The sequence below is a fragment of the Gossypium hirsutum genome, chromosome A09 (genome assembly GCF_007990345.1).
Source record: "Gossypium hirsutum isolate 1008001.06 chromosome A09, Gossypium_hirsutum_v2.1, whole genome shotgun sequence".
Classification (NCBI taxonomy): domain Eukaryota; kingdom Viridiplantae; phylum Streptophyta; class Magnoliopsida; order Malvales; family Malvaceae; genus Gossypium; species Gossypium hirsutum.
In genome coordinates, this window is record NC_053432.1 from 65,191,864 (window position 1) to 65,203,126 (window position 11,263).

Consider the following 11,263-nt stretch of genomic DNA (forward strand, 5'->3'; position numbering starts at 1 on the left):
CAGAATGCCCCTGGTTTCAGGCGTGGTACATGCAACTGGCATTAGGATCGTATCATTTTGGGTAGGGAGGCTTCAGATGTGCCATATAATGTGGGGATATTAATTGTTTTTCCAACAGTTTTGGGTACAGCTCTCCGTATGACACGGGAATTAGGGTGAACTGGGGCTTTTCAGGATTGGATCTTGTCGGTCTTTGTTCATCTTTAGGTTGGCTTCGAGCTGGTATAGTATTCTGTGAAAACGTAGTGACTGATCTTTGGTTATTTGTGGCGTAGACTGGGTAAGAAGGGTAATGAGGTGGTGCTTGGTAGTAAGGGTTTTTGGGAGGAAAATAGACGTTTGGGAATAAGTGATATTACGGTCGTGGTTGGTTTGAGTATGGGTTTGGAGTATAGCGGCTTCCAGCTCCCACCATATGGGTTTCTGGCTCTCTTTTCTTTACGGGTGCTGTCTTTCTTGAACTGTCAGAACCTTCCATCCTTCCACTCTTGATGGCATTCTCAATAAGTTCCCCGGATATCACAATATCCTCAAAGTCCTTTGTGGCACTTCCTACTAACTTGTCATAGAATGGCGCTTTCAACGTGTTGATGAAAAGGACCGTTATCTCAGTCTTAGTCAGTGGAGGCTCCACTTGGGCCGAGATATCTCTCCCCCTTTGGGCGTATTGCCTGAAGGTCTCCGTTGGTTTCTTCTCCATCATATGCAGAGTCATTCAGTCAGGCACCATATCAGATACGTGTTTGTACTGTTCACAGAACGCTGACGCTAAATCTTTCCATGATCGGATCCTTTCTCTATTAAGCTGGTTATACCATCGAAGAGCTGATCCAACTAAGCTATCCTAAAAGCAGTGTATGAGCAGCTTATCTTCATTCACATAGCCGGTCATCTTCCGGTAAAACATGATGAGATGCACTTTTGGGCATCTTGTCCCATCGTACTTTTCAAAATCCGGTACCTTAAACTTTAGAGGCAAAACTAAATCGGGTACCAGACTGAGCTCTTTAGCGCTCAGTGTAGAGAAGACTTCAATGCATTCTATCGCCTTGAGCCTTTCCTTTAGGCTCATATATTTCTCCTTTGCATCGTGATCATCCAATTTCAACCTGGCTATCTTTGCTGGATCGTCCAAATCTGGAACGAGTGGATCAGCAAGACTAGCCCCCGGGTTTGATACGAACATTCCTTACCCCAGATTAGCAAGTGGCGCAGGTCGTTGCTCCAGGCCTGTAAGTTCCCATTGAGTGTGCCCTCTTTATATTGCGTGGGTGTGCGGTGGAGTAAATCCTAGAGGATGGGGCGGGTCTTGATCGAGGTTAACCCTTGACTGTGGTTCTACAACGTCAGGGTTTATAGGTCCCTTTCCTTTTACCAGAGCCGACATCATTTCCATCATCCTGGCCATTTGGTCCCTTTGTTCGAGCGATTCTTCTCGAGATCTCACCATCAGATCTCTGATTTCTTGTTGTGACTTTGCCAACTGTTCCTGTAATTCCTTTTGTATTCTTTTCATCCTCTCAATCCTTTCGTTAAATTCAACCTCCATCACTCTAACTTGTCGCCGCTTTCTATATGAGTGACGTGATTTCAAGCTTGTAGTGTCAAAGCTGCGGATTATACGGTTTTAGCCTTAGTGAATGATTAGGGTGATATGTACATGCAATGAATGAATGAATGAATAAATGTTAAGTAAATGTTAGTCATGAATGTATATGCAAGAATTTGGTGTTGATTTCAAGACAGCCCCTATTTAGGCATTTCATTTATCAAAAGTCTTTTACAAAACATTTTATCGTCATCATACAAACTTGCTGGCTATATCGCTATATTTCTTCACTTGTTCTAAGAATTCTGATATGTTTGATCTTCGGCTCGAGGGGAACTGGCAACTGAGAACTTCGACTTCATTTGATAGTTGTACCACGTGCACGGCTACTTTACGAATTTCATTGATCAAATAGCTCAGTTTCTCGTCCTTTTCATAGAGGGTTCTTCCGTAGGCTCGAGTATCTCTGTCATGCTGACTATTCTTTTCTTGCAAGGCTTCTAGAAGAGTATCTAACTGTTGTTGACGAGCTTGCAGCGTCTCTTCTAATTCCCGCATTTTCTCTCTCAACTCTCGATGTTCAGATCTACTAGCTATTAATTTGGTAGACACAGTTTCGTATTCTGCATTCTTCTTTCTTAGCTCTAACATAGCTCGCGCAGCTTTTCCCTCTTATTTCTTTGCTTTCCCTTTCCAGAACTCCATCCCGCCTTTGATATTGCTTAATTCTTCTTTCCATTCCGCTGATGACTTGCCCAGACCACTATTCTTTATAGTGCCTCTTAATTTCTTATTTTTCAAATGAAGATCTCTTAAGTCATTTCTTACGATCTCAGCTTCTTTTTGAACTTTCTCGGCTCTGGATCTTTCAATTTGAACATCAATCTTCAACTGGTAATTTTCCTCTTGAAGAGCACTAAGGTCCCGTGACATCTTGGCTTTTTCTCGTTCAAATTCCAATCTTTCCATTTCTAGCTCAGATGACATTTCTTCCGAGAAAGGATTCCGGAAGGTAAAATTCGTTGATGAGACTTGCTGACTATTCACTCGTTGTTTTCTCCATACATCATAATCTTGGGTGAAAGTATCAGCGTATAGAGCCAATTCCATCAAATGAATTTTCTTCCGAGACTTCATCGTATCTTGGACCCTTTTCATATAACCCTCGCCTGCGAAAGCAAATTCGGACTGTGCTAATCCTCCAGTGGCGGGTATGAATTGTCGCGAAGAAAACTGCCTCTGGGCCAATAACGGAGTATAACCTACTCCCCCCTATAATCCGAGTAGTGGCACCCAATCTTGGTTTCCAACCTTGTATAACAGAACCGAAGGACGGATCCACGGTGCTCTCCAGGTTACATCTTCAACTCGAAGGTTGTTTGTCTTTTATTTTTTATTTTTCTCGTAGGCATCTTTAATCAACACCCTCCTAATTAAGATGCCTACGATGCGTGATGAAAAATAAAAAATAAAAGACAAACAACCTTGGTTAGTACAACAAATATGAACAGAGAAAAATTACAGAAAATCCAAATAAAAAGTGTAAATGTCAAAGAAATAAAAGGTAAGAGGCGTTTCTCCCATGTACTTATTTTGGTGACTATTAACAGACAGAGGTTCGGCATGGCTCTAGTTAGGTGGCTCGTACGGTTCACTATATGCTGTTTCGGTTCTAGACAGGTACTCGAATTGTTCGCACTATCGTCTACTAAGACTAGTACAAAGCCTCGGTCGTAGCCCATCACAGGCTCACGAGTTCAATTCGAGGGATTACATTTACTTATGCCTATGCGGAGGGACAAGTTAACTCACGAAAGCATAAGTCATATGTAACCCGGAAGTATTCACTAGCCTGTGCGGAGGGACGAGTTAACTCACGAAGGCATAGCGTTTACTTCTACTTAAGCGAACAGAGCCCGAGCAGAGAGCTTATGTTATGCAAAAATGCAAGTGCACAGTGTGTGGGGAGAAACTCACAAACCTTTATGTTTTATTTAAAAAAACTAAACTAAAACTAAAACCATAAAAATTTAAAGCTGAAAAACAACGAGATAGAACAAGTTAGAAGAATATATACAACACGATGCAAATGCATGACTTTTTAAAAACACAATTTTTGGATCACGACTAAATATTAATTTGAACAAGGAATTTTGAAAATTTTGACAACACGCGTTTAATTCTAGACTCGATTCTCAAAAGAGGATCCCCAGTGGAGTCGCCAGCTGTAGCGACGTAAAAATTTCCTTTCGGTCGCTAATTAGGGTGTTTGATCGAAAGTTTAAAGACCGAGGTTTGATTTTAAAAAGAGAGTCACCACCGATCTTTTTCTAGGTGTGATCGGACACCTAATAAATCATATTTTTAGGAAAGAAAATTTATTTTTGAACAAAAATGAAGGCCGAATTTAGGTCTACGTCAAAAATCCAGAGAAAAATAGGGTTCGAGAGTCGGTTACGCACGAGGAAGGTATTAGCACCCTCGCGATGCCCAAAATCGGTATCTTTATTAAACACGTGTTGTCTTGATTTTCAAATACGAATTCAATTTGACGTTTAACCGTGATCCGATGAAAACACAAGAATTTTTACAATCTCAATTTCTTTTGAGAAGGACGTTCCGTTTTTAACACAAGCCGATTGATATTCACCCAACATAACGATGAAACCGATGACTTAATGTTAAATCGGTACGTTGCCTTATTTGTTTTTGTTTTTTTGAAGTTGATTAGAAAACATAAAAAATATCATTTGCGATAGGAAATTGTAAACAATGCAAGCGATGATACAATTAATGAAAAACATTGAAATATAATATTAGCATAAAAATAACAACAATATTCACAATAAAAATAACATTCTAATATAATAAAAGGAATAGTATTCGTGGTAATGGTAAAAAATAATATGCACATGAAAAATACACACGTATATATGTATGTTAATGACGATGATAATGACAATAAAAATATTATGTAATATGTGTAAACGAACTTATAATTTAAGTAAAAAATGATAAAATAATAATGGAATAAATATAGATACGTATTATGTGAAACAAAACAATGATACAAGATAAAAATAATAATAATAGTAATAATAAAAATAATGAAAATAAAAGTTATATTAATGATACATTATATTATGATAGTGAAGTAATAGCAATAGCGATAATGATAATAATAATTAATAAGTTAAAATAATTAGTAATAAAGTAATAAAGAAATAAACATAAAAAGGGAGGTGTATAATATAATAATAATATTAAAATAAGGTAATTAAAAATACTATTATATAAATACATATACATATATATATACATAACAAAAATATTCACTATATTAACAATGATGATAATAATAGTAATAATATTAAAAAGAGGAACAATAAAAATAATAAAAATAATAAAGTAATTAAAAATAATACTTTATATATAAATATATGCATGTACATAAAAAATATATACTACTAGATAATAATAATAATAATATTGAAATACGAAAAAACAAATACAATAAAAATATTGAAATGAAGTAATACAAAGGATAAAACTATGTACGAATATATATATACATAATAATATTAAGAATACGAATATAATATAGTATTAAAATACGTGCATAATATAGTTATTAAAGATATATACATATATATAATAGAACATATACTAACGATAATGATAATTATAATAATAATAATAATAATAATAATAACAAAAAGATGTATATACACCAAATAATACACAATAATATTAAAATAAAATAATAAGTGATAATAGTGAAATAATAGGTATAATAATAAGTATAATGATGTATGAAAATAATGCTATATATATAAAAGTATATATATACTCATATAATAAAATGTATGTACTAGTATTAACAATAAATATAATAGAGATAAAAATAGATATAATAATAATACGTACATAATATGGTATTAAAAATTTATATTATATATATATAACATAGTATTTGTATACGTACATAAGATGATATAAAAAAATACATACATGGAGTAGTATAAGAAACATATACAACTAATAATATTAAAGACATATACATAATAATAATATATATATAATATACTATTAAAAGGATACGTATACGTAATATATATATATATATATAAAATGTATACATAATATAGTACTAAAATATTTACATAGTATATACATATTAGAAATAATAATAATGTTAGAAACACCTATTAGTAATGCTACACAAATATATATACATATATAACTAAACTTATACTACTATTAATAATAATAATAAGAATAATATAAATAATAGTAAATATAATGAGATTAATTTAATAATAAAGAAATGAAAATAAACCAAAAGGACTAAAATTGAATGAAGGACAAAATTTTGGGGCAGATTTAAAAGGGAAATAAAGAGGAAGGGGCTTATTAGAACGCGCACAAAACTGTAGAGGACCAAAAGCGCAATATTCCCAAGTCCTTAAAACTACGTCATATCAACGAAATTATGGGGTCGATTTTAAAAATTACAGGAACTTAATTGCAAAATAATGAAAAAGCGAAAGGGTCGAAAGCGCAAATAGCCCTTCTGCAAAAAAACACGACGATCCTAGAGGGCAGGGTCGGGTCGACCCGATCCATGATGAAACGACGCCGTTTCAGTGCTTAAGTGCAGGGCCTAAAACAATGTCGTTCCAGACCCTTATAAAAGTTAAAAAATTTTGAAAACTAAATCATTTTTGCGTGTTGAGGGAAAAAAAGGGGAGAGAAAGGTTTATTTTCTCTGGACCAAGTCCAGAATCCGTCCCGGAAGGCCACCATCGCCGTCGCATCTCTGTCACGGTGGCCCAAAATCGCAAAGGTAAGATTTTTTTTTAAATCTTCTTTTTTATTTTTATAATATATGTATATGTATAAGTGTAAGTAGAAAAGAAAAAATATATATATATAAAAAAGAATGAGACCGATTCAAAATAAACTAAAAAGTCACCTTTGATTTTTTATTTTGATTTTCGCTTTTGGGATATCTGTTTTGGTGTTGTTCTTGTATTTTTCTTCCTTCAGATCACTGCTTGTGTATATATTGAAATTATTTTTGTATTGATTCCAAGATCCAACCCCTTTTACATGATTTTTTGAATGGTTTTTATAGTCATCTTTTACAAGTTTTTTTTTCTATTATTTACTATCTTTTCATTTTAATTCCTTGCAGGTGCAGAGGGATGGTGACCACAGTGGTGGTGGCAGAGGGTGGTTGGCAAGTGGGCAGGTGGTTCGGCACCGAATGCTAGGGGGGCTAGGGTTAATTGATTTTGTTGTCTTTTTTGTTGGTTTGGGCTAGGGTTAATCAATTGGGCTGATACAATTGGGTTTTGGTTTGGGTTTTGGGTTTAATGTAAATTGGTTTTGGGTTTGGTGTAAATGGGTCATGGGGTTTAGTGTAAATGGGTCATGGGGCAAAATTGGGCTATAACAAGCACAAGGGACCAAATCGAAAACCAAACGAAATCTAAGGGTTAAAATTAAAAAAAAAAGAAAATAGGAAATGGAGCCTGATTGAATGGAGTTGCGAATGAAAAGGACTAATCGCACAAATTTCCCCTTTAGGGAGAATGTGCAAACCCCCACCCCACCAAACGACGTCATTTCAAAGATGAAATAAAACCAAAATCTTCCTTCTTTTTCAATCTGCCGTTTCTTCTTTTATTTTTCAAGAAAAAAACAAAACACCCTCTCCCCCTTTGTTTCTCAACTCTCTGCTAGGGTTATGAACCCTAGCCTTTGCGCCGTCAGCCCGTCGATCGAGAGGAAGAAAGTCTCTCCTCTCTTCCTTTTGGGTCTGATTTCAGCAACGGAGAGAGTCTCCGGCAACACAATCACAGGGATTTCGGGTAAGCCCTCTCCTTCTCTTATTATTTTTGTTTAAAAGAGATTTAAAAAAAATATATAAAAAAAGAAAAGAACACGAAAATAGAAATCGAAATCAACCGTTTTTTGCTTCTATTTTTTCTTTTTGATTGCTTAATGTTCGTAAAAAAAATTACAAATGAAAATCGTGGCTCTTATAGCCAATTCATAAACTGTTAGTTTTCATTTTTTTTTGTCTTTTTGCATGTTGTTTCTTCTGCTTGGCTTCTTCGTTTGCGTGTTGCAGGTGGTTGTCAGAGACGTCAGATGCATGCGACAAAACGGTGTGCGTGGTGGTCGAGGGTAGCGTGCGGCGCTGGTCAAGGGCAGTGGGGCATGCGGCGGCTGCACCTTGGGGACTAGGGTTTTGTCTGCTGAAAAAAAAGTTTAAGATAGTGGGCTAGGGTTTGATGTAATGGGTCATTTGGTTTTGGGTTTGGGCATGCTGTTTGTTTTTGTAAAATGGACTTTATTTAGTTATTTAGATTTTATTTTTTTGTTTATTTGCCTGGGCCAAAAATTGGCCATTACAATGTGAATTTAGGATTGATAGTTTAACTCATCCAGCGGAGAATGAATCTTTATGACTTGTTAGAGAGATATACAAATCCTTTTTTATGTAAAGATGATTTGTACGTAGTTTTATTTGTGCAAAAATTACACTTTAAAGATGGTTTATAATTTTTCTTTAAAATGATACTTTTATAATTAATTATATCTGTATTTGTGGCAGCTTTTTACAGTAGCTAATGTTCCTTGATTTATCTGCCTGGTGTGGCTGATGTTTGGCTGTTTTATACTTATTTTGCTAAGGGAACCTATCCATTTATTTACTTGACATGGATGTTTTGATATCATTTTATAATGTTCAAGATGGTTGAATTTGCGAATTTAGGGAAATTGTGATATAATTGAGTGTTCTTTGAAGGTGAGGGACGGCTAGTTTAATGTTTGGCACCTTCAAGTGTGTCATTAGGCTTGACATGTAAGGACTTTTTTTTTTATGGGTTAACCGTGCCTATCTCACGCAAGAGTAAGTATGAACTCAGCTCCAATTTTTAAAGTTCAAATTAAGTCTCATTCTTTTTGAATTTTAATTTCTCTATTTCTAATTTAAAAAGTTTATTCTATGCAACTAATAATAACAAAAAATAAAAAAATTGAACACAAATATTTACGTGAAAAAATCTATTTGAAGAGGATAAAAAATCACAAAAATTTTTTCACTAAAATAGAAAAATTGAAAAAGAGTACAATATGGAGAAACAAACAAACCGGAATCCAAAAAAAAAATATAAAGTTCTCTCGAAATTACCACAAAACTCTCTTAATTATACTGTTAAATCTATCAATCTAGGGTTACTAAAAACCCTATTTATAGCCTAAAATTCTTGTGAAGATATGACTAAAACATCCTTGGAATAATCAGAGGTAGGGGGAAAATTAACAAAGTTTAACTAGGAGAAGTAACTCGATTTAGTAGGGAACATGTTGCCATGTCATGACAAAGCATATTGCCTCATCAGAACATCCTTCTTCGCATCGTCAGGACGTGGCAATTCTTATCGTCAAGACGTCGTTGTCGTGCATCAACTCTTCCTCGTCATGACATCAACTATGTTTCAATTAAAGTCCAATTAGAAACACGTACTTCAAATAAATTAGAATTTGAACTCATCAATAAATTACTATAAAATTTTAAAAAGCATTAAAAGTAAATATAATCGTAAAGTTTAAATATACCAAATGTCCATGTACTTTAATAAACTTTAAATTTTAGTCCTAAACTTTAATTTTAATTCATTGATTTTCTTGTACTTGTTTTCCAATTTTATCTGACAATTATAAAAAAGATAGAATAATTTTTTTTAATTTGATTCTTATTCTTTAATCATGATTTTTAATAAAAAATCCTAAAAAGTTTTTAAATAATAAAATATTTTAAGATTTTCCAAAAAAATATAAAAATTCAAAACTCTTTAAAATTAAAAAATATATTTTTTTATAAAAATCAATTTAAATTATTTCAAAAAATATTAAAATATTAAAATCCAAAAAAATAATTTATTGTATTAAAATCTCTTAAAAATTTAATCTATTCATTCCGTCATATCAGATTTCAACAAGTTTTTTTTTATCCAATTAATCATTAAGGTTAAATCACATCATATTATATTATCAAATCCAATTAATCATGCTTCGAACACAAACACTAAGTAGCTTCATTGCATATTACAAGTCTCATTAAAGCATCAATGTATAAATAAAAAATTTCCAGACATAAACATGTCTGAAACCTTATCATAAGATTTTCCAAAAAAAAAAAAAATCGAATCTCATTATCATATTTTAATGCATAAATGGATATATTCAACCAATTCTTTTAAAAGGTAATATGTAAGTAAATATAAAAAGATAACGCGAGAATAAATTTTTAGTGCGTTTAGAACACGAATTATAAACTAAATCTTTAAGGTCGCGTGTAACACTTCAAACCAAATTTCTCAGACATAATACAATATTAACAAGTTTAAAAAATATATATCTAATGACATGCTAAATATAGCTCCGAAATTATCTAAAATCTAAAATCATTTAAATGGGTTGTTTAACCTACTAAACATAATTTCTTATTTAAAGAAACAATAACTTCCATAATTTGCATTCAACTATAGGCATCCAACAAGGTCTGACAACTATTAATCATGCTCATTATTTACTTTTAATTTTTCATGCAAGTTATCAAGAAATCATATCATTACGCTTTCACCATAATTAAATCTAAACAACTCAATTTAGATATTACACAAACCACTCAAGCTTCCATGATCTTTTCCACTGCTTTTGAACTCTCACCAATCTCTTTCACTTCAAATTTGTTGGAACCATAGTTGTCGGCTGCTGATGTTTTAACCCTTGTTTGAATTGTTTACTGTCTGTTAACTCCCATGTTTAAACAAATGTCCAAACAGACCTTTGGACAATAGCTTAGACATGATCTCAAAATAGTGGAGTTGAATGTTAATATTTTTTTTTTACTTTTATCTTCATGTTTATGTTCACCATAAGTAAATGATTCTTACAACTTATTTTATCTCATGCTAAACCATGGTGATCAAACTTGGTGATTTAAGAAATTTGAAAATCAACATGCCTTATCTAATAAAGTTTATCCTTATCTTTTAAGTCTTTTATCTTGTGGACTAAATTGATGAATTTACTTGGCTCATAAGGCTTAATCTTTGGATAAATATTGGAGGTTTATATTATTATGCAATTAAAAGGATGAATTTATCTACACAAAATTTGCTAAAGGAAGTTGCGATATAGTGCCTATGCATCTTTTGGAGAGTGCTTGTGTTGGTATTGCTTGCATCTTTGCTATTGATTTACTCTTTTATTTTGCACTGGTATTATTGGAGTGACTCAAAACTGTTTTGAGTGTGGTATTTGGGTGAGTAGTTGTAATAAGTCGGGGTTATTTACTGGTGCTACAATTACTTCTTGTGTAAGGTAGATTGGACTTTAGTCAATAAGTTACTAGATCATTGTTGAATAAATCATTAACTGAACGAGGCTCTGCAGAGTAAAATTGTTTTCTAACCGCATTAACAGATATCATGTGCTTATATCTCTCTTTACTTTCACTGTTTATTATCTTTATCCACTATCTTGTTCAAACTTGTGTCTGAACATCAATTTAAACAAAAAGCAAACTGATTATTTTTTCAAAAATCATTATTGATATATAAAAAAATTAAGTTAGAGCAACAAATAACATCAATCAGAACCCATAAAACTTAGCAAAATCATGCAATCCGA

The 11,263-nt window shown here is 32.9% G+C and overlaps 1 protein-coding gene and 1 long non-coding RNA gene across 2 annotated transcripts; one reads left to right on the top strand and one right to left on the bottom strand.

Moving 5' to 3' along the window:
- Positions 1–1,258: 1,258 nt before the first annotated feature.
- On the bottom strand, positions 1,259–2,200 carry LOC107911031 (switch-associated protein 70-like). Its single transcript, XM_016838930.1, has 2 exons — positions 1,812–2,200; positions 1,259–1,610 (listed from the first exon to the last, which is right to left on the bottom strand). The coding sequence occupies exons 1-2, from the start codon at positions 2,198–2,200 to the stop codon at positions 1,259–1,261; spliced, it is 741 nt and encodes a 246-aa protein (XP_016694419.1).
- Positions 2,201–6,286: 4,086 nt separating this feature from the next.
- On the top strand, positions 6,287–8,119 carry LOC121206127 (uncharacterized). The gene is made up of 2 exons (XR_005901110.1): positions 6,287–6,395; positions 6,747–8,119. It is a non-coding gene; the product is annotated as an uncharacterized lncRNA (long non-coding RNA).
- Positions 8,120–11,263: the final 3,144 nt, after the last annotated feature.